At 35.4% G+C, this 24,540-nt stretch overlaps 1 protein-coding gene across 1 annotated transcript in view; it reads right to left on the bottom strand.

Annotated features, from left to right (window-relative positions):
- Positions 1 to 24,540, bottom strand: part of LOC118978743 (protein eyes shut homolog) — a 753,210-nt gene that overhangs the window by 579,977 nt on the left and 148,693 nt on the right. Inside the window, exon 4 of the mRNA XM_037034365.1 lies at positions 24,103 to 24,194. Within this exon, the coding sequence (XP_036890260.1) occupies positions 24,103 to 24,194 (92 nt within the window). The remainder of the gene's footprint in view (positions 1 to 24,102; positions 24,195 to 24,540) is intronic.

Here is a 24,540-nt window from a genome sequence, read left to right as displayed (position 1 = left end):
CAATGAAACCCTTTGACTTTAAACACACCTGTCTCCTGCTGGGACCCTAACTTCGATATCAGGGATCAGAAGAAACTTTATAACACTAACTAAATACTACCTTCAAGGAGAAATCAAACAATTACTCTCTTCATAAAGCAACAAAAGTATAGGGGGGCAATCAGGGCACTGTGAAAATTACAAAAAAGGTCTTGAGTGGGGAAATACAAATTAAAGAAACATCCAAAATAGGAGGAAAAAGGTAAAGAAATGGGAAATAAATGAAATAATGTAAGAGACCCAGAGACCATACTAAACTGCTATGCCACAGAAGGTACATGGGGCATCTAGCAGAGTGAGTTCTAAAGGAAAAACACCACATCTGTGAAGTTTCAGAAGGCTAATGCTAAAGAGAAGGTCCCCAAAGCTTCCCCCAAATGAAGGTATGTTATTCAGAAGAAAAATAATTAGAGCTCTAACATTCAAAATAAGAAAGAGGTATTAAAACATAAGAAAAAACTATATCTAAGATGTAAAAACATTAATCTAAGTGCTAAAATACAAAGGATCTCAGAAATACAGAAAAAAAGGAATGGAGAATACAGGAAATATGAGACTAAAAGACACAGTACTCTGGTATCCTGCCACAAAATGAACAGTCCACACAGCGTCCAAATAGTGGAGGGCAAACAGAAAAAACTAAGTATAAATCTGAGTAATTTTGGAAGACTGAAAATAGAAAGAACACTGAGAAAAATAAAAAGATATCACATATAAAGAGATAAATATCTATTTATCTGATACATATCACATAAATATCAGATGCATTCATTTATCAGATTTAATTTTTGCTTAGAATTTTATACACAAAATGTGAATGATTTTCCCTCTGAATTCTGAAAACATTGCTTACTGCTTTCTAGAACCATTTTGCTGTTGAAAATCTATTGCCTTTAGATATTTATCTCTTTATATGTGATATCTTTTGATTTTTCTCAGTCTTCTTTCTATTTTCAGTCTTCCAAAATTACTCAAAGTTATACTTAGTGTTTTCTGTGAGTGGATCAAAAAATTATGGTACATATACACAATGGAATTTTATGCAGCAGAAAGAAAGAAGGAGCTCCTACCTTTTGCAACAGCATGGATGGAACTGGAAAGCATTATGCTGAGTGAAATAAGCCAGGTGGTGAAAAGACAAATACCACATGATCTCACCTTTAACAGGAACCTAAACAACAAAACAAACAAGCAAGCTAAATAAAAACAAAGACACTGAAATAGAGACCAGGCGGACAGTGACCAGAGGGGAGAGGGGAGAGGATTTCGGGGGGAAAGGGGAAGGATTTACAGGAAGTAGTATAAAGGACACATGGACAACAACTAAGGGGGGCGGAAATGGGAAGGAGGTTGGGAGCACAGGGGGTTGGCAGGGCTGGGAGTAAAAGACAGAAAACTGTACTTGAACAATTAAATAAAAATTAAATCTGAGGGTGGAATAAAGATGTAGACAGATATGGAAGACTGTTACTTTCCCTGCCTCCTTTGATTCCAGAAAACTAATATGTAAGACACTTCAGCAAAATGGAATAAAACAAGAAAGAGGAAGTGGGACATCCAGATATAATTTCACCAAACAAAGGAGAGTATCAAAGAGATGTCTCATCACTAAGTGTTGTATGGTAGATCTGATGAAATGTTTGTGAAAGAATACACAGGAAAGTATAAAAGACACATAGACAAAAACTAGGGGGGTGGAAATGGGAGGGAGGGGGGAGGGTTGGGTGGGTGAGCTGGGATGGGAGTAAAAGACAGAAAACTATACTTGAACAATAATTAAAACAAAAAAAACTAAAAATAAAGAATACACAGGGAAATTATTGTATTGAGGAAAGGTGGTGAGGGTATAAAAAAGAGGAAAGGTAACTGTAGTAAATATTTTCCTGTACAAAATCCAGTATGTGCTATTCATAATAATGTGTTTTATTATTTGCTATTGCTTTTTTAAGAAAACTAGCCTATTATATTTTTGGAGGGGGGGGCAATTGCATGTTGGATAGTTACTTGGCCATCCATCATAACTGGAAGCCAATGATGATTATGGTAATATGCATTTATTATTTAGAAGTATACAGGTAGAAATATAAAAGAAATTTTTTAGGTTTCTGACTCATGTCGCATTTATTTTATGGTACTAGATGAACTTGAAGAGGTTTTTTTTGTATTTAATTTTCCAGTTACTTTGAATGCAAAAATTCGACAATTGCAATCAGATAAGAAAGGGGTATGCATGACAAGAAGTAGCACACTGGTAAAGAAAGCATTCTGGGTATTGATGGCAGATAAATATTTGACATGACTGTGGCAGCTATGCTATCTGGTGGCAGCCCTTAAGGTGGCTGGACTATACTGAGGACCCGTAACGTGTTTGCCAATAAATTTATAAGTATATTTATTTCAAGCAAGAATATAGGCCTTGTCTCCTAATACCAAAAACATGATTTACATGAAGTCACATTGCTTCCTTGTATTTACAATTCAGCTTTTCCTGAGGTTACTACAAATCACGAGCTTCTTACTCAAAATGTATCTGTATAACTTCTTGGAGTTACAGCACCCACCAGCCATGCTTATTAAGACTAAACATCACCCCAATTTACTTTCTCTTTTTGCACAATGTAGGATTACCCTTGGCAAGAACGTCAGTTCTGTATATATCACAGTGCTTTGCAATGTTTTATTTATGAGGCCACTTCTGAGAACACAATGTCTGTCCACATACATTGAAGGAAAATGCTCCAGTTTACTGGGAGGAGTTCATATGTTCTGTTATTTCAAGCTTCAAAGTGTGGGCTTTTTTTTTATTGGACCATTTTGAAAGTGTGTTTATCTAGTAATAAAAATTACTAGTGATTTTGCAGTTTCCTTCAGATCTTAAGGCATAAAGCTAGCAGCCACTGTGGAACACAGTATGGAATTTAATTGTACTTCTGTATCTCATAAGGAAATACCCTCAAGTTAGCCTCGGGCAAATAGTAAGCTGTTGACAGTTTCTCTGGAGAAACTTCATTTGATTATAATAGTGTTTTCTTCCTCTTAAATATTAAAATGAAGCAAGCCAAAGTTTCTAGGATTCACAGAAATGATCACAGATAATTTTTTCTTTCTTTTGCAACATGTTAGTAAAAAATTAGTTTAAAGCTGAAAGGCTACTTTCAGCAAAGCTGCTCACATGCTAATTCAAAAAGAGTTGATCTTCCCTTGGAGAGGATCCTAGAAAACTGAATTAGAGGCAGATTTTTTGGCCACCTTCACACATGAGTTTCTTCCGAGTAGTGGCAGAAATCAATGGTTTCCTTAAATAAAACACTCCAGGGACAGAAGAAATCAGAGCCTGGCTCAGTTCCTAGAATTTGTGTTTTTACTTGTATGATCATTCCTTAGTAAGTATTTTCAAAGTCAAATCCCCTTTTCTACATTTATAATCAAAAGGGATAAGAACCTAAATTCAGATATAAAGTTCTAATGCTTGAAGTAATTCTCTTCTGGGTGCTATCAAGTCTTCATTCTCTGGACTCTGATCTATGACAAGCAAACCTGCACCAAATTAACGAGAGAAGCAATAAATCACTCAACTTCCGAGTTTATTCAAATTATTTCATATTTCAGTGCATGTGGATGCATCCAGCATGAGTTCTTTATGAGCCACATTAATTATTTCATTTATTCAAGCATCATTCATTCATTCAATCAGCAAAGCTTTCTACAGTATTTGATACTCATCAGTTACCATCGCTTGATGCTAAGGAATCTGAGGTCTACTTTATTTTGACGTCTTTATATTGAACTTTTTAAAGACACAAGTAGTATATCTTAGTAATATTCTCCCTATTCTACACAGGTGAGGTGGTCTATTCCCAAATCGTATCCAGCACCAATGGGTATTATTAAGTAAAATATAATAGTAAGTAAGAAAAAATATTCATGTTCACGATAAAATAATAATAATAATGGCTAACACTTAAGTGACTACTAGGTGGTTTTTACATGTTTTAGCCTTTTAAATTCACAATACACCCAGTAAAAGCTTAGAACTTGTGGGGCTTGCCCCACATTGCACACACAGTCATGAACAGCAGTAGAACCCCGGCTGTCTACTGCAAGAACTCATGCTTTTCCAGATCACGTCATATTTGGTCATAATAATGATGGCACAGATTTGACTGAACAGTCTTGCTTCTTCATGTTTCTAGAAACAGCAGAATCTCAATTTGAACTTGATCCACTATTATGAAAAGTTATAAATATATTTTAAAGCAGTTAATAAAAATAATTGTGCATATGCAGAAACTTCTGCACATGAAGCACAAGCAGTAGGTTTTATGGCATGCACAATGACCCTCTTCAGTGGCTACTATAATTTCTTACTCTTGACAAATGAGGTACATAAGGTTCTGAGTTGTACAGCAACAAATGCAGGACTTCAAAATCAGTGGCAGTGTTAAGGTTTGCTTCTAAGTCACTTGTTTCCAGGAGTCTGCTTTTTATTTATTTATTTTCAGAGAGAGGGGAAGGGGAGGAGAGAGGGAGAGAAATGTCAATGTGTGGTTGCCTCTCATGTGTCCCCCATTGCGAACTGGCCTGCAACCTAGGCATGTGCCGTGACTGGGAATCGAACCGTGACCCTTTGCTTCACAGGCCCGTGCTCAATCCACTGAGCTACACCGGCCAGGGCTCCAGGAGTCTGCTTTAACTGGTCTAGTATCACCAACTTACACCATACACCAAAATAAATCCAAGGTGGATAAAAGACTTAAATATAAGCCGTGAAACCATTAAAACCCTAGAGGAGAGCCTTGGCAAGAAAATCTCAGATATTCCATGCAGCAATATTTTTACTGATACGTCCCCTAGAGCAAGGAACATAAAGGAAAGAATAAACAAATGGGATCTCATCAAAATTAAAAGCTTCTGCATGGCTAAGGAAAACAGTATCAAGATAAAAAGAGAAGCAACAGCTTGGGAAAACATATTTGCCAATGATACCTCAGATAAGGGTTTAATCTCCAAAATATACAAAGAACTCATTCGGCTCCACTCAAAGAAGACAAGCAACCCAATCAAAAAATGGGCAGAGGACTTGAACAGACATTTCTCCAAGGAGGACATACAGAGAATCCAGAGACACATGAAAAGATGCTCGATATCACTAGCTATCAGAGAGATGCAAATTAAAACCACAATGAGATACCACTTAACACCAGTCAGATTGGCTATCATAAACAAAGAAACAAACAACAAGTGCTGGAGAGGTTGTGGGGAAAAGGGGACTCTAGTTCACTGTTGGTGGGATTGCAGACTGGTACAACCACTATGGAAAACAGTATGGAATTTTCTAAGAAAACTAAAAATGAACGTACCTTTTGACCCAGCAATTCCACTCTTGGGAGTATATCCTAAGAACCCTGAAACACCAATCCAAAAGAACCTATGCACCCCGATGTTCATAGCAGCACAATTTACGATAGCCAAGAGTTGGAAGCAACCTAGATGCCCATCGGTAAATGACTGGATCAAAAAGCTATGGTACATTTACACAATGGAATTCTATGCTGCAGAAAGGAAGAAGGAACTACTACCCTTTGCAACATCATGGATGGAACTGGAAAGCATTATGCTGAGCGAAATAAGCCAGGAGGTGAAAGACAAATATCATATGATCTCACCATTAACAGGAATCTAAACAAACCAAACAAGCAAGCAAAATACGACCAATGACACTCAAATATGGAACAGGCTGTCAGGGCCCAGAGGGGAGAGGGGAGAGAATCATAGGGGAAAAGGGAATGGACTCACATGAACAAGTATAAAAGACACATGGACAATAACTAAGGGTGGGGGGTGGAAAGGGGAGGGAGGCGGGGAGCACCGGGTGGGGGGCGGGCAGGGTTGGGAATATAAGACAGAAACCTGTACTTGAACAAGAATTAAATAAAAATTATATTAAAAAAATAAATTAAAAAAAATAAAAAATAAAAAAAACAAAAAAAAACTGGTCTAGTATCATACTTCTCTAATGCCAAGATAGGTGAGAGGATCCATGCCTTATCAAAGAAGCTGTTAAGATGATTTTTGTTGTTGAAGTAAATTGCATTCACTAATGACATTTCCACACAATTAAAATACACTGGAATTTATTAAAAATTGTCTTTTCAAGGATTTAGTGTTATCTTAGCCATTATTTGAAGAAGGTAAAAATAATTCTGGTTTTTAAATCCAACAAAAAATGCATATTCTTTCTTGTAACTATTTTTCTATTGATGTTATTCCAATTAAGCATTTATTATACAAAGTGCTTTTCAAAATGTTTTTCTATCATTACTTGGATTCCAGAGTGTGACTTAGGAGCAGTTCCAGAGGAGACAGGGAGATGATGGGGAAGACAGAGTAGCGTCTCCCCTCCCCTACCCATTGCTAACGATCCAGCTCTCAGCAGAGGAACCACACCTTAAACTACGTCGTATGTTACCTACCCATCAAGATCCTGTTCATGAAAAGATCTCCACTAAGGCGTAGAATAGCTACTCCAGTTTTTCCTAATTGAGTACATAGTACACTACACACACACTAAGATAGTGTGTTCCCTAAGAAGTCCCATGAAAATGTTTTGGAAAGCCTAACCTTTCTATTTTCCAACAAACTCCATGCTAACTCTTCTTTATAGGGCAAAAAGCACAATAGAGTTTCTTCCTGCCTTTGAGTTTAAAGAAGGCTTGGGTTCCACCCTCTGTGTGACCTAATGACAATAACCAGGTAAAACAGGACTGTCTCCCAAGACGCTGTTGATCCAATGGCATCAATGTACATGATCACAGTATCACCTGTGTCTCGGCACTATGGTAAAATCACAGGCACAGAGGGAGAAACTTTCGACTAAAACTGATTTTCTGTTATAGAAACAGTTTCATTCTATCAGAATGGAGAAGAAAAATGAAATGAAGTTGTAGAGAATAAAATTGTATGTTTTGTATATATGTTATTGGCTGAGATTTCTATATGGTACATTTGGAAATGATGCTTGTTGGGGGTTCTTTATAGTGGGGAAAAAGGAAGATTCACAAAATTTATATTCTCCCCCTCTGCTCCCAAGTTAGCTTTATTTTTTTTATTTGATTGTGCAGTCCCTTAGGAGAAAGGTGAGGCATTCAGTAGTGTTAAGAATGATTCAGGGATTGTGGTCAAATTCCATGGCCACCAGCCTTCCTGTTTCAAAAATGACTGAACAAATAGTGTGGGGATACCAGGGTTAGCACCTGAACTGAAAAAAAAAATGCAAGGTCAATCAGAACAGCTCCGTCTGTGACTATAATTTTAACTTTTTCTACTGTTCCTATTTCAGTTTAAAAATCTCATTGTAGTTAGTTCCTCACAAGTCCTCTTTCTATACTATCATATCATAGTGGCTGTGGCTGAGGGGAAGGACAATTGCAGATGTTATTTGTCATCAGTTTAATTATTTTAAAGACTCAAGCAGAAATATGTAAGTGTCATTTTGCCTTACCTAGGACATTTTGTTTTTAAAGTTAAAATCATTATTTTAGTCAGGTCATACTGACAAATAAAACTTTACCTTTGATTCATGAAATATTCAATGACAATCCACTTTCTGAATCCTAAACATAATCAATGTGCTATTAACTCTTCAAAAAGATTCAGAATGCACAGGCTATTTGTTTCCTTTCTTTCCTACTCCAAAGTAGAAAAAATGTATAAAACTTTCTTTGCAATTGTAATTTGGAAATTACTGATAGGAGTTATGAAATAGTTCAGAAGTGTGTGTGTGTTGATTAGAAACCAGGGATACAACGCATAGGACAGCACCTTTCAACAAAGAACACAACACGTCAATGATGCTGAGACTGAAAAAAATGAGGTGTAGATTAGAGATAGATTTTTTCCAGTAGAGATTAAGAAGGGTGTCCTTTCAAGAACAAACTTCATGGTTCTTGGGATATAATCCCAGCAGTGGAATTGCTGGGTCAAAAGGCACGTTCATTTTTAGTTTTCTGAGAAAATTCCATACTGTTTTCCATAGTGGTTGTACCAGTCTGCAATCCCACCAACGATGAATTAGGGCCCCCTTTTCCCCACAACCTCTCTAACACTTGTTGTTTGTTGCTTTGTTTATGATGGCCATTCTGACTGGTGTTAAGTGGTATCTCATTGTGGTTTTAATTTGCATCTCTCTAATAGCTAGTGATATTGAGCATCTTTTCATGTGTCTCTTGGATCCTCTGTATGTCCTCCTTGGAGAAGTGTCTGTTCAAATGAACAGACACTTTTAACAGGAATCTAAACAACAAAACAAACAAGCAAGCAAAGTATAACCAAAGATACTCAAATAGAGAATAGGCTGACAGTGACCGGATGGGAGAGGGAAGGAAATTTCAGGGGAAAAGGGGAAGGATTTACAGGAACTAGTATAAAGGACACATGGACAAAAACTAAGGGGGGTGGAAATGGGAGGAAGGTGGGGAACACTGTGCAGGGGGAGGGGTGCTGAGATGGGAGTAAAAGACAGAAAACTGTACTTGAACAACAATGAAATAAATTAATTAAAAAAAAAGAACAGACCTCAGGTTACCTGATACCAACTTTCTTGTTTTGGAGACAGGCACTCCAATAGCAGTTAGGTAAATATAGAATGCTGTGCCTACAGGGGTTTCGATAAGCCAAAGGCCTATCACTCTCAGAGGATGGACAAGCATCTGTTCTTTGTTTGGTAGCAAGAAATAAAGACAGTGGCAGAGGGATCACATTGCTGTTCTCCATCTGCTAAGGAAGATGACTTTACTTTGATACTTGATCTATTGGAGCTGGAAGTAAGGAAATACTGCACTTTCTGCTGTGAAGATTTGATTGATTGAGTGCAAAATATTTTCTATTTAATTTATTTTTTAATTATTTTATTGTTGTTCAAGTACAGTTGTCTGCATTTACCCCTCCACCACTGCGCCTCACCCTAGCCATCCCCAGCTGCCTCCCCTGATTCCACCCTCCGCCTTGGTTTTGTCTGTGTGTCTTTTTTTTTTTTTAATATTTTTTATTTATTTATCTTTTTAGAGGGGAAGGGAAGGAGAGAGGAAAGAAACATCAATGTACGGTTGCCTTTCGTGCATCCCCGGCAGGGAACTGGCCCCTGCCGGAAACTGGCCTGCAACCCAAGCATGTGCCCTGACTGGGAATCGAAAGTCTGTGTGTCTTTTATAGTTGTTCCTGAAAACCCTTCCCCCCTTCTCCCCTATTATCCCTTCCCATCTCCCCTCTGGTTATTGTTAGATTGTTCTTAATTTCAATGTTTCTGGTTATATTTTGCTTGCTTATTTGTTTTGTTGATTAGGATCCAGTTAAAGGTGAGATCATATGGTATTTGTCCCTCACCACCTGGCTTATTTCACTTAGCATAATGCTCTTCAGTTTTATCCATGCTGTCACAAAAGGTAGGAACTTTGCAAAATATTTTCTTAGTGGTGTCTTTGATTCATGCTTTGCTTTCTATTTAAGGAAAACTTTGTATCAGAAGCTAATTCTTACATGATGATTATCATCACATTAATGCAATGAAACCTTATTAATAAATTTATTCTTAATTGTTCTTACAATGAAGGAGCAAGAGGTTAATAATTATGAACATAATATCTATGTTCACCTTGTGTTACTGCTTGGTTTAATATTCCTGTCACCTCACAAGTGGATCTGAGAAGACCCATTATTTTTATTCATAGGGTAGATTTTTCCTCCAGAATAGTAATGTGCCTAATAAACAGTTCATTTTACATGGGGATATACTAGATAACATTTTATACTGTTTTCTAAAAAGTAATACTTTTCTACTAGAACTATATAGGTATATAGAGAGCTTTCTTTTCTTCTATTCTTTTTTTGAAAAAAATAATTTGGTTCCGACAATGTTAAATGCCTATTTTGAAAATATTTTTTATTTAATCAATCAATTATTTAATAAACATTTATTAATTTTTCTGTAATGTAATTTTTAAGCCTTGAAAATATAAAAAGTAATAAAGTTGCTACTGTCAAAGTGCTCAGCTTTTAATTTTAGATTTTTCCTGCATGCATTAATAATTATTTATATGAAAACTGACTAAAAAGAAAGCCAATCCAATTATATAATCATTTTTGTTCCAGGTAGGTCGTCACATGCTATCCATATCAATCTGTAGCCTTCAAATCCAGCATTAAGCAAATTTTTTCCCTTTTGTAAAATCAATGCCCATTCTAATTTCAGGAAGTTAAACATTTTAACTATAAGTTTATGCTGTATCAGAACATTTCTATTTAGTCTTAAGTACTGACAGAAATGTGGGAGTTAATATTTCCTCACATAAGAATTGTCATGTCTCAGGGTGATATGATAATCCCAAGAGAAGAACTGGCTGTCTTTAATAGATATGCTAAGAAATCAAGTTCCCTAGAGCCACCAGTGAAATTACTAATGACAAGCTTTGTATAGTTCTGAATGGGTTGTGTTACTTAAGGTACTTTCAAATACATTTAACATGAATCTAATCACTTTGGATTATTTTAAGTGTTATAATTTCATGGAACAAAACGTTTACTTTAGTACTTGGCCTTCCATTCTGCATTCTTTTTAATGCTATCCTAAAAATTTTCAACCATTTGAATAAAATTAAGTTTCTATTTTAGTGAGTTTTCCAATAATTAACATACACTTCAACTGTAAAATATTACAAGATAAACTTTGACTCAAAGTTAAGACAAGTTAATGACTTCCTTTATTTAAATAACCACAGTAATGATAACTCAGCTAAATCAACTCTGTTTCCATATTGCTGGCCATTTATAACCTAAATCAAACATGCATGCACACAGGTAAAAGAACACCCAGTAAACTTCATATTTTATGTTAGAAATAAAATGTATTTTAGGATATTTGGGAAAAAATAAGACTCATTGAAAATGTTGATTGTAGCCCTGGCTGGTGTGGCTCAGTGCATTGAGTGCCGGCCTATGAATCCAAGGGTCACTGGTTAGATTCCTAGTCAGGGCACATGCCTGGGTTGTGGCCAAGTCTCCAGTAGGGGGCAACCACACGTTGATGTTTCCTCCTCTTTCTTCCTTCCTTCCCCTCTGCTTAAATATAAATAAATAAAATATTTACAAATATACTGATTATATAAATATTGATACTCTATTAAAAGCCTTTAATATATCAGATTATATCCTGATTAGTGTAAATATTCAAACAGTGTTATGTAACTGTAGGGAAAATTTTGGAAGTGTCTCTAGGTGGTTGGAAAGCCCAGGGACCCTACCCAAGTAGGCCTTCTAATTTCTATGGCAGCTCCAAACTGCTTCTGTTTTACTTCACTGTAAACCCTGCTTCTTCCTAAGACAACAGATATGCCCCACTCCGTGATTTCCTTCCTTCCCTGGTAATTTTCTCTGCTCTTCAATACCTGGAAACCTTTGAGATATGAAATAAGATTTAATTCCTCCATTTCATTCATTATTTAATAGTACTTATTAAGTGTCTACTTATGTTCCAGTTTCTGTGCTAGGTGCTAGAGATACATTCACCAGGAAACAAGATAGGTCCCTGAACCCTAAACACTGGGGGGGTGACTCTTACAGTCTAGTTAGAAACAGAGAAAAATCAATGCATAAAACAAGGAACTACATGATAGAAATGGGTGCTGTGGCAGATAACACTTACATGGAAAAGCTTTAGACAGTTTAGGAGAGGTTACCAAAGGGATAGCTTGTAATTTGAAACTTCAATAATAAAGAGAAAGATGCATGGGAAGAACAACTTGAGGACAGGAGAGAAGAAAAATACTAAAGAGGAAGACGTAATATTTCAGTTGGAAAGAACAGTAAAATTAAAGGCCATAAAGCAGGAAAGCTTTTTAGAGGGTTTCAGAAGTGATAGGCTGTCCAAGTGAATGGAAGATTGACAGTGGATGAAGACTGGTGTTAGGAGAGGTAGAGAAAAATGCAGAAGCCTAGTTGTGTGGGGCCTTGTTAGCAGTGGTGAGGAAAGGAAAGGTAAGGCACCAACAATCCTTCAGAGAAGTGATTTGATGCAGAATACCTTAAATCACCCTGGCCAAAGTGAGAAGACCATTTAGAATCAGGAAAGGAAGAACTGCTATTAAAAACTGATGGACACTTGGACAGACCAGGTTCAGAAGGGAGAGAAAAATGAGCAGATATCAGATGAAATTTTGTTGTATAAGTACCATGCCCTTCTTAACCAGTTGCACCAGGTGATGTACGTGTGTTGTGTATGTGTTTGTATATAATGAAATACTACTCAGCCTTAAAAAATACAAAATACTGCCATTTGCAACAACATGCATGGATAGTGAGAATAAGTTAACTTGTTTAAGTTTAACTTGAAGCATGTTATATTTAATATATTCGGTTATAAAAAAGACAGTACTAGAAAAAGATAATTGGCTATCCTTCCTGAAAAAGTTGATGTCAACAGAAAACTGTTACATGTTTTAAAACTGGTAATATACAACTAAAGAAAGCAAATATATATGTAGGTACCACATCATCTTTCAAACATATGGGGATGAAAGATGATTTGACTTTGGTTGGTGGGCATACATTATCATGTACAAACCATGTACCAAGAAAGTGTACGTATGAAACCTTATATAGTCTTATTAACTGTCATCCAAATAAATTTAATAAATTTCATTTCATGTGGAGTAAGTCAGATGGAAAAAGTTAAGAACCATATGACTTCACTTGTGAGGGATATAAAACTGAAAGCAACAAATGAACAAACAAGAAAAACAAATGAACAAAAACTCACAGACACAAACAACAGTATGGTGTTTAAGAAGCAAGTGGGGTGGGAGGATACTAAATGGCAAAGGGGGTCAAATGCATGGTGATGGCAGAAGGTTTGGCTTTAGGTGGTAGGCACATAATGGAATATACAGATGATACATCAGAATTGTATACCTGTAACCTATGTAATCTTATTACCCAACGTTACCCCAATAAATTTAATCTAAAAGAAAAAGATGAATTGTTTTTATGCTAACTGAAATAAGCCAGACAAAGACAAATACTATATGATTTCACTTGTATGTGGGATCTAATGAACAATGTAGACTAACAAACAAAATAGAAACAGACTCATAGATACAGAGAACAGACTGACAGGTGTCAGAGGAAAGGAGTGTTTGGGGGCTTGGTGAAAAAGGTAAAGAAATTAAGCAAAAAAAAAAAAGCAAAACAAAATGACAAGAAACCTCAGACACAGAAAACAGTATGGTGATTACCAGAAGGAAAGGACAGTGGGGGGAGAGAGATGAGGGTAAAGGGGGCATAAATGGTGATGGAAGGGGACTTCACTTTGGGTGGTGAACACGCAATACAATATACAGAGGATGTATTATAGATTTGTAGACCTGGCCAACATCATTTTATTAACCAATGTCATCCCAATAAACTCAATCAAAAAAGATGAAATTTTGGAAAAGACTTTTTCATAGGGCTTGTAGATAAAGAATAAAATGATGAGAAGTCAAAAATGATTCTCAGCTCATCCATAAATGGCAGTTATTTGCTGAAACAGGAAATACCATGGGGAGGGGTACGGAGAAATAAGGTGGGTTGGAAGGATAGGAGACCAGGAATCTTATTTTGGAGATGTTTAGTTTAAGACAGGAATGTGGCTTTTAAGAAAAGATATCAGGAAACATGAAATTTGAATAGAGGAGTTTGGAATTCAGAAGAAATTTCTAAGGTAGAATAGACCTAAGAACAGAAAGAAAAAAAACTGGTCACTGAAACAGGAGGAATGCCAAAAATGTACTCTTTAAAGCAGAAAGAGAAAATGATATCAAGAAGATGGAGTGCTACTGAAGCACTTTACGATGAAGACAGAAGAATGTATATTGACTTTCTTAACATGAAGGTCATAGGAGGTGACAAGTGTCCGGCTCTGAGTGAATAGTACCTGTTTCTCCTGATTGTCCTGAGGTAATACTTAACAGCACCCTTTTTTACTATAAATTCTCAGCATGACAAAACTCCCTAGATTAGCTGGTATTAACGAAAGTTGTGCTGGTTGTGGAATCATGCAAGCCAGATTGGGTTAGATTGAAGAGTAAATACCAGATGACAAAACTGAACTACCCATGAGTAGCACACTTTGGAGATGCTCCGAGGGAAGAGGGGCAGAATACAAGTAATGCAAAGTCTGGGAGGATGTTGTGTGGCAGCAGAGATGTTTTAAAGCCTGCTTTTATTTTTTTGAGAAATGACCTAGCAAGGAGAGAAAGATGGATAATGCAAGAAAGAAAGGTGAAGGGGAGGTGGGTGCAAATGGAGGAGTTGGCTTTGGGCAGAAGCAGGTCAAGTCTTTTTTTTAAATTTATTTAATTATTTTTCAAGTCTTTAAGTAGTAAGGAGAAACTATCCTATTCCTCTTGAACCCTTTTCTTCTAATTTACAACATTCTTTCAGAAACGCTCCCTACTTCCCCTGTAAGCAACTTGTCATGGCTATCCATACGTAACAAATGGATAAGCTCCAGCTGCGCTTAACTTTTCAGGTTTTCTAGGATGTGGTTTTATTTTATTTTTTTTTTACAATCAGAGAACCACTACTCCTCATTTGTTCAATTATATAAAAGAAACTTTTTACACATTATCATTGTACTGTTTCAAACATTTATTAAATTCCTGTAAAAGTTGAAATTTAAAAAGTCATTTTTGTACCTTAAATTTAAGCAAATTCGTCATCATAGTGTTTCTTCACAGAAGCATAAATTAGTCATTAACGATTTGTTCTTACAGAAATAAACACCTTGGACAGGATTATTGAGGAATTAACATTTCAATGGTTCCTAGAATTTTTCTGCTACTGAATCTATGGATGCAGCCTTAATGTATTCATTTCTAATGACATGTGGTGATCAATGAGGCTTTAGCAATTAAAGCAAACTACAAGGTCATACAGAGAGTAAGCCAAGCGGCAGATAATTGACAAATTTAGAGAATGTTGACTTGGAGAGAGATTCGTGTGTACAATCTAAATTATATACAGACTACATTATGCCAAGTGGGCTCTACTCAATGAACTGTGAAGACCCTTTTGGAAGTATGCCACACTTCCCAATTAGAATGCTTTGAAACTTAACTTTGCATTGTTATATTCATTTAACTTGAAGCATGTTATATTTAATATATTTGGTTATAAAAAAGACAGTACTAGAAAAAGATAATTGGCTATCCTTCCTGAAAAAGTTGATGTCAACAGAAAACTGTTACATGTTTTAAAACTGGTAATATACAACTAAAGAAAGCAAATATATATGTAGGTACCACATCATCTTTCAAACATATGGGGATGAAAGATGATTTGACTTTGGTTGGTGGGCATACATTATCATGTACAAACCATGTACCAAGAAAGTGTACGTATGAAACCTTACATAGTCTTATTAACTAATGTCATCCAAATAAATTTAATTAGCTAAAACTAAAAAAAATAAAAATAAAAAAGTAAATACGGATTGGCTTTTGATTCTGAGTTCATTGCCATGAACACGTAATGAGAATCCACATTAAAGCTTGCATTAGTGATGCTATGAAACTTCTTTCTACAAAATCACTTTCAATTAATAAAGGAAATGATACTAAATAAGTCATTTTCTACTTATAGTTGTGAGAGGAGTTGAATTGTGTTAATTTTGAGAAATGATAATGCTGATTATTTTAAATGTTTCTCAAAAGTGAGTTCACCTCCTCCCACACAGTTGACTCCCAACATTTGTCCTTCCTTACATTCACTGAGTCAGTAAGTTAACTACACTGTGGTGACCTACTTAAAAATGTTATAAAGATTTAAATTTGGAGTGTCATGTATCTAGCATTTTGGACGTACCTAAGTGACTCTTTCTTAGTATTTCAAGTTCATAAGAATTTGTCATTTAATAATTGTCTTCAATATTGCAAGTTTCTGTTATTAAAAGAACACCAATCTTTGCATACATTTACATATATATTTTAATACTTAACATGCCCTGGCTGGTGTAGCTCAGTGGATTGAGCATGGGCCTGCGAACCAAAGGATCGCGATTCGATCCCCAGTCAGGGCACAGGCCTGGGTTGCAGGCCAGTTTCCAGCAGGGGACACACAAGAAGCAACCATACATTGATATTTCTCTCCCTCTCTCCTTCTCTTGCCCTCTAAAGATAAACAAATAAAATTTTAAAAAATAAAATAAAAAATAAATATTTAACAGTCAAGTTTTGCAAAAATGTGATTGGTATAACTTTTTTTATCTGTTTAATAAAACCTTTCTTTAGTATCTGTTTTCTTTTACATAACATTAAAATTATGAACCATCTACCCTCAATTTGTTTTCAGTATGTTTATATTAGCATAGGAGACATAGTTCACCTCGTGGAAAAGTTAAGAGAAAATAAGGCAAATCACAAGGACAGGCTATGAGACAAGTTGTATATTACGCAGCAGAAATATTCCAGGAATCAGATTTTTAAGTCTAAGTCATTTAAGCCAGTCTCTCTCTTAATCAGGGGAAAGCACAAATTAACATCTAAAGCAAGGCAGATTTCAATTCCAATTAAAACATGTGTAATCCATTGTTACCTGTTGAAATCTATTTTTATGCCAGCCTTTATTTTCACACAAAGTTGAGCCTCTAAAGAACATACATTTGGATGATTCCGTAGTTGTCACTGAGTTGTTAAGATTCATTCATCAATTCTTACTTATTGGCAGCAAGCATTTGAAAGAATGAAGCCAACTTTATGATCTCATTTATTTCTAGATTATAATATTATCTTGTTTAAAAAAGTGCTCAGAAAATACATTCTTTTTGAAAGAGAAGCAGTCAGGCTTTTGTCTTTTGTGAACTTTATTCTTATATCCTGCATGTGTGGTAAAGTACCTGGATGTAACAGCTTCCCCACAAACGCCCAGGCAGACAGCTGCAGAATGCTGTTTGTGGTGCTGTCTGAACCTTCTGTGATGATCCCATCTAAAGCATTCCAAAAATGCTGAAAGTTCAGCCGACCTCCAGGCTGAGCATCAATCAGATGCAGAGTTTTAGCCTACCTTTCCATAGAGTAACGACAAATGCCATGCTTAAGGAAAAAACAGGCAACATTCTGATGTCTAACTGTGATGTACAACTAAAACTCCTGTTTCTATCCTTTGACAAACAGTATAAATATTAGCAGTAACTGTGAGATTTATTTCAGCAATTTTGTAACAGGTAATATGTTTTCAGATGCTTAAGTAAGTTATGGGAAATGCCCAACTTTTAAATATATAATGATTTTAACTTGTGTTTTAAAATCGTTTCTAAAAGTAACTGGTAATCAACTTATTGGAGTATTTGTATAAATTGAGTTTAAATTATAACTTTAAAAATGCTTAATTTCTACTTGTATTAACTAGCCTATGTAAATTACATTTTAAAAGTCTCCTTTCCATATTTAAATGACAAAATTTCACTGTTTTGTGTTGAATTAATATATATAATTGGGAGGGAGAAAAAAGTAGATTTATGTTAGAGGGATATTTTGCTACGTTTATAAATATCATTTTAGAATTAAAATCATAGCCCTGGCTGGTGTAGCTCAGTGGATTGAGCACGGGCCTATGAACCAGAGGATCGCAGTTCGATTCCCAGTCAGGGCACATGCCTGGGTTGCAGGCCAGTTCCTGGCAGGGGACACACAATACATTGTGTGTCCCCGGCAGAGGCAACCATACACTGATATTTCTCTCCCTCTCTCCTTCCCTTCCCCTCTAAAAATAAATAAATAAAATTTAAAAAAATTAAAGAATTAAAATCAATTTTTCAATCTTTATTTTGTTCAAGTTGAAGTAAAATCTTTATTCCATTGGCAGAAAAGATTAATGAACTAATGTACATATTTCATTAGGGAAAAAAATCCTTATGTTTTAGAAAGTGGTTAAATGGCCTATTTCTTTTCTTCCCCACCTCACTGCTTCTCCGGCTCTCTGAGCCAAAGCCCTCCTGCTCTGGGTAACACATGCCAAGTCCTTGGTTTTATTATTAACATCTTCAAAAGAAGTACAAAACTTGATGCTTACTGAAGTACACATCTCATTGTATATATGAGAATACAATATTCTCATTGTATATATGTGTATACATATATAATTATATATAGTATATAACTGGAGACTATTAGAGCATTTATATATAAAACAATGTCTATATATATATGTGTATGTATACATATAATAATACATAAACTAATTTATTTCTTTCAGACTGCTCTGTTTTAAATACATATTTTTGCATTTTAATAATATTTCATGCCATTCAAAGAAATAAGAAGTTCAAGGTTTATGGTGTAATAATTTATTACTTCTAAGCATTATGAACTCATCCTTTAAGTAAGACAATTATCTGTTCGGATAATTTAAGTCACAGAAAGACAATGAAATGAAATTATTTATACCATGTAATCTGATACTGCATGCATTTTTGAGCAAGTTATAAATAATGAATAAGCAGTATATATATTAATTTCTCTTTTCTTCTTAGAAGCAGTCTAATAATCTACTCAGAGCCAAGATTAAAATGAATACAAGTACTGACATTTAAATTAAACTGCTAAGTGTTATAAATTTTGTTTATTATTTTTGCCTTTATGTACAAAGGCAGTTATCTTACTTTCCTTGGAAATATTTCTCATCTTGTCTACTCCGTATTGTTTTCGCTGATTTCTCTTTTTCCGTGGTACTATGCTAAGCAACCTTTCCTAGCTCCCTTTGCACAGAACTAATAATCTACAGGGAACAAAATGCCGAGAGAAGTGAGATGTGCCATTTCTAGGCCTACCCCTACTGAGCCATCCATTTGTGCTCTGCCCTGCTGACTGGAGGAGACTCATGTTTTCAGCCAAAAACACGTGGCACATTTTTTAAAATTTATTTAATTCTTGTTCAAGTACAGTTTTCTGTCTCATATTCCCAGTCCTGCCCCTACCTCCCTCCCATTTCCGCCCCTCACGTTAGTTATTTAAATTAACATAACTAGAACAAGGTTGAATAAATGAACTCTTCCCAAAGATATGGTCAAGGGGTTGGAAAGCCACTTAGGATAATATAATATTCCAGGGCCACAGCATATTATAATTACTCTGAAAACATTTTTATATTTAAAGGCTACTAGGAAGAAATAAATTATCAGACCTTAGGGGAGAAGACCATCTGCCCAGAGCCTAGACCCTCACTGAGTAGGCCAGCCTCTGGGACACCACACCGGGCCAAGGGAATATTGTCCTGATGGCATTTGCTTCCCTCTCTGTGTCCTCATGTCCCCTTTTATAAGGATACTGGTCACATTGGATTGGGGCCCACACTAATGACCTCAGTTTAACTTGATTACTTCTTTAAAGAGTATCTCAAAATAAGGTCACATTCTTAGATATTGAAGGTTAGGATTTCAAAACATGAATTTTGTGGGGACACAATTCAACCCATACCAGAGCCCATTAATGTAATCTACATAGGCCAGTGTCAAAGGTCCAGAGAAGAGAGAAAGACACTGTAGAGTGGATCTCAAGAGGTGCAGAAATTTAGTCTATTGTATACTGTAGCTTAGCATACCCCATTAAGGAAAGTGAATACTTAATTGATGCCATAGGCTCTCTTACTCAAAAACTTTCTAGTAGGTCAATATTGCACATAGTATAGCTCATAGTTCTTACCGTGGCATTCAATGACCTAAACAACCTGACTAGCATAATCTTTGCAGAACTTACACTCACTCTTTCCTACTTAAATGGTCTCAGATATACATTATTTCCTTTTTCTCATCCTTTCATACTATTACTGACTTAAGGAAATCCTCCTATCATCATTTAAGAGAAATAATGTAGTGTGGTGCAGGCTTGGTATGCAGTTCTGTATGACTTGAGAAAATACTCATTAATGCATGGGTTTCACTGGTGTAGGTCAATCTTCTTAGGTCTCATTCACTGTTCACATACCCACTATGCTATTTTTTAAAAAGTCAACATGATTCATTGCATGTCCACATGACTATCCGTAAACGGTAACTGATAAATGATTCTATCAAGAGTAACTACAGATGTTTCCCACTTGTTCTACTTTATTTGGTTCTGTACAGCTCTTAGTATAGGAGTTGTCTTCTCCAAACAAAGGGACAAACCAACAAAATTCATGAGAAAGCTCTAGGAGAACTGGTAGAGTTTATGCAATTACTTACAAATCAGGATGTGGACTATGAGTTAAGATTAAGATTGCAAATGGGGATTTTTTTGAAAATTCATGGATGTATTTTAATAGTATACACTTAAAGAAACACTTCAAAGTCCCATAACTGACAAGATCAGAAAAGCCCAATTTATTTCTATCTTTGAAATATAAACCTTACCTCTCTAAATAACTAAGATAGATAATTAGGACTTTAAATTGGGGGAATTATATATATATATATGTATATGTATAATTATATCATAGTATATGTGATATATTGGAAATATTTAATAATGCTTATGAGAATACAAGTAACATGTTATGGTAGTAACAATATGAGTCATACATAAATATCATAAATATATCAACAGGCATAGATAAAGTGCAACATCACACTGTCATGTTTGTGTCTGCCATAGAATGCATGTACACTATCTTTGTCTTTCTGGACACATGGTGCTTACACACCCATGGTTTTCAACAGTGGGTGACAAGTCCATACCTATTTGTGCTTGCTTTGCCTCTTGATATACTATATATGCTGCTGTTCAGCAGCCAAACCTCATTGCTTGGTCCCATTTTCATTTTTCCCTTGATTAAAAGATGAGCAACAGCTGTAGCTAATTTATCACTAAATAGTTTTTAATATGTGTGTTTTTAGTATCTTCATTATGCCACTGTATATTTCACCTTATTTAAGCTCCTATTTTACTTCCTGCTTTTGTTAGATTAAACAATCACACATTTCTTTTTCAAAAGGGCCAAGTTACTCTGCAGAATACATTGTCTTGTTCTAAAAATATGAACTCAGTTTTTGCTCACAGAGGGTATTAGTTTCACTCTTTTCGAGAAAGCTCTTCTTCATGGGTCTAGTGCAACCTTGTTGTTCTTTTCCTCAGCATTTCATAAGAGCGTGTGAGGAAGGACACATCTCCTATTCATATTCAAAGAAAATGTCATCTCTCAACAGAAACAAGGTGAAGGAATGTAGAGTTTGGAGTGAAATGTGTGCATACAATTTACCTTTACTTTAAAGAGTATGTTAATAGCGAAAAAAATTATGACTACAACATTAATTGAATTAAACTTAAAATTGAAAAAAATACACTTAAAGTTGAAGTTTCTTTTCTTTTTACTTCTAGAAGTTTATTTATTATTTTCATTGTATTTTTCCATTAACTTTCATGCACCCTACACAATACAGAAAACTAAGGTTAATAGATCCCCATTCTCATTTTTTGTTCTTTTTATGTGATAATCTAGACAAAAGAACAATTGCTAGAAATTTTCTATTACTTCAAAAGAAACCAAGGATCTGTGAAGAAATACTTCTGAATAGAGATAATTTAGACTAGATATAGACAGGTTATCAGCCACTCTCTGTTAAAAATAAAAAGCAACAGTGGATATTAAATTGCCAAAAGAAAGTTATATGACAGAAAGGAAAGTGATATTTTTGTTATTAAATATCCTTCAAAGTGACATGTGACAAGGACAGTGAAAAACAGGTATTCTTGAGACTTTTTAAAAATGTTTCACATTTAACATGTCTTTGAAGAACACTCTACATAATACGTTGTCACTTTTAAAACACAAACTACACACATTATAGTGAAAAAAAATATTATGCCAGGAGGCAGGAGATCTGTGTGCTAGTCGTGCCCTCCCGTAGGCTAACAATGCGATCTTAAGAAAATGTCTACCTTCTCTGAGTCTCAGCTTTCAAATGTGCAAAATGAGTGTTATGGACTGAATTATGTCTCCCCAAAATTTGTATGTCCATCCAAAGCCTCACTACTTCGGAATATGACTGTGTTTGAAGACAGGGTGTTCAAAGAAATAAGTTTAAATGAGATCATTAGGTGAACTTGAATACAATATGATGATGTCCTTCTAAGAAGAGGAGATTAAGACAAAGATACACATGGAGGAGTGTGATGTGAAGACACAGGGGAAGAGAGCATCTACAAGCCAAGGAGAGAGGCCTTGGGAAAAAACAATCCTGCCAATCCCTGCATCTTAGACTAAGCTTCAGTCGTTGAAGCCACATTGTCGGTGGTAGGTTGTGACGGCAGCCTGACCTAACCAACACAATGGACATTATGGTTGGTCACAGCCACGTGCTTGCGACGCATGCGGTAGTTACTTGATGTGTGCTAATTACTATTGTTCTTGCTGCTACTTGTTTTGTTTACTGGAAAGGTACTTTTTAATCCTTATCTTTATCTTGTCTTGAGCATATAGCAGTTCTTTTAGGGTAGGAGAAAATAAGAGATCCAATGATATTTTCTACAGTATGGGTCATAGGGCCCATGACTTACAAGTTATTTATAGGTTTTGGAGTAAGAGGAGCCTTGAAACTCTATTGTTTCTAACCATGTTATTTTCTGTATTGAATCTCTTCGTCTTTCACTTTCCATCTGGGAATGTGGATAATAATTAAACTTGCTTTTTAAAATGAAAATTCATATATATCTAATTACGACTGGACAAAAGTGAGTGTTTAATAAACTGTAACTATAATTGCTGTGTTCTCATCTACTTTTTAAAGCCTTTTTCCAACACCCCCAGGCCAGCTTTTTCTGGTGCACCCCTCTGTCTCTCCCATCACCTCTCATGTGTCTTTTTGTTTCCTTAGGAGCCAAAATATATCTCTTGTGACATGATTCCTACTGCTGCCCCAACAATCATACACTGGCTTTTCCTCCAGATGAAGGCCATCTCCCTGTCCAGAGGAACATACTATGTTGGCTAAAACAGCATTTCCCATCGTGCATTGCCCCCAACACTGGTTACTGAATGGTTTAAAATGCTAAGGGTTTTGTGTCTATATCCTGAGTTAAGCAAAAAACGTGAGACTTTATTAAACAGGGTCTCAGAGGTCTTAAAATGCTCATGTGCATTTTGAGTGGTCAGGAGAGTCATAAGTGATGTAGCCCCTCCTCAGTTTTGTTAATAATAGACTGTTTTTTTGGTTAATACTCTTAAGAATCTATACTCCAGACAAGATTTAAATAGTTCTGGTCTAAGGAAGGCAAAACATCCTTAAAACCTCTCCTTGAACTTCTTTCCCAATGTCTGCTTTGGCCTCTTTACTGTCTTCTTTATGGGCTTTAAGTAATTATTTTGTACTAAATAATAATCTATTTTGATAACAAAATAATTTACTTCAGTCTACATATTGGATAAGGACTGTGGTAGATGTTTTAAAGTATCACTTAAAGGTGGAAGAGGCAAAATAACAAAAAATCCCTAAATCTACATTAAAATTCAAATCTTACTAAAAATCGAAGAAAGCCAATTAAGGGCAAATGTCATTTTCACTTATCAGATTGGCAAAAACTGATGTTTGTGAGGGTTTGGGGATAGAGTCACCTTCAAATACAGCTTTTGAGAATATAATAGTATGTTATCAATAATTACTCTAGCTTGACTGTGGCATAATAGATTATTTTAATTGCCTATTTATGTTTTTCTTGGGTGTTCCAAGCTTCCTACAGTAAATGTACTATATTTTGATATCAAAAGAAACACCAGTTTGTTTTTATGATTTCTGTAAGTGGAAAATAATATGAGGCTTTCGTGGCTTTTTTGTAAATTAGCTTACATAAGTTTGTTGATAATATGGCCCTTATAACTTCTCTCTCCAGTGTGAATTTAAGGACATAATACAAAAGGCAAAATGGTTTGATAAACACTAATTCACAGACAGGGGCATGTGAATACTAATCAGGATAACCTTCACTTTAAAATGGCAAGAGCAATACCCAGAGGAAGTCCTGCTACTTACAAGGTGAAGTGGGAAAGAAAATAAGTACATCTTACCTGATAAGCAGTGAGTACCTCTGCCCATCATCCACTTTAATAGCAGTGTTAATGTTTCTCAATTTTGCTTCACCAGCACAGGAAAAGTAGTACTATGGGAAAAAAGTTTTTCCTTAGTATTTTAGTGTGAAATTAACGTCTCATACTTGCATTTGAATTTATAATTGACCAACATTTTTTATTGTCTTGGTGAGACAAGAAGTCCGAAATTTAAAGAGTGACAGCTCAATAGGTGCTAGAATTAAAACAAAGTGTGTGTGTGTGTGTGTGTGTGTGTGTATATATATATATATATATATATACACACACATATATATGCATGTATGATACATATGCATAATATACAGGAGTACACATGCATGATATACAGGAGTATATGTATATTATATAATTATATTATATATAATATTTTATATAATATAATATATGTTTATTATT

The sequence above is a fragment of the Sturnira hondurensis genome, unplaced genomic scaffold, assembly GCF_014824575.4.
Source record: "Sturnira hondurensis isolate 20B ecotype Veracruz unplaced genomic scaffold, ASM1482457v3 Scaffold0022136, whole genome shotgun sequence".
In the NCBI taxonomy this organism is placed as follows: Eukaryota; Metazoa; Chordata; class Mammalia; order Chiroptera; family Phyllostomidae; genus Sturnira; species Sturnira hondurensis.
The sequence above is the reverse complement of the archived record's forward strand: the minus strand, read 5'-3'. Positions and strand labels throughout refer to the sequence as shown.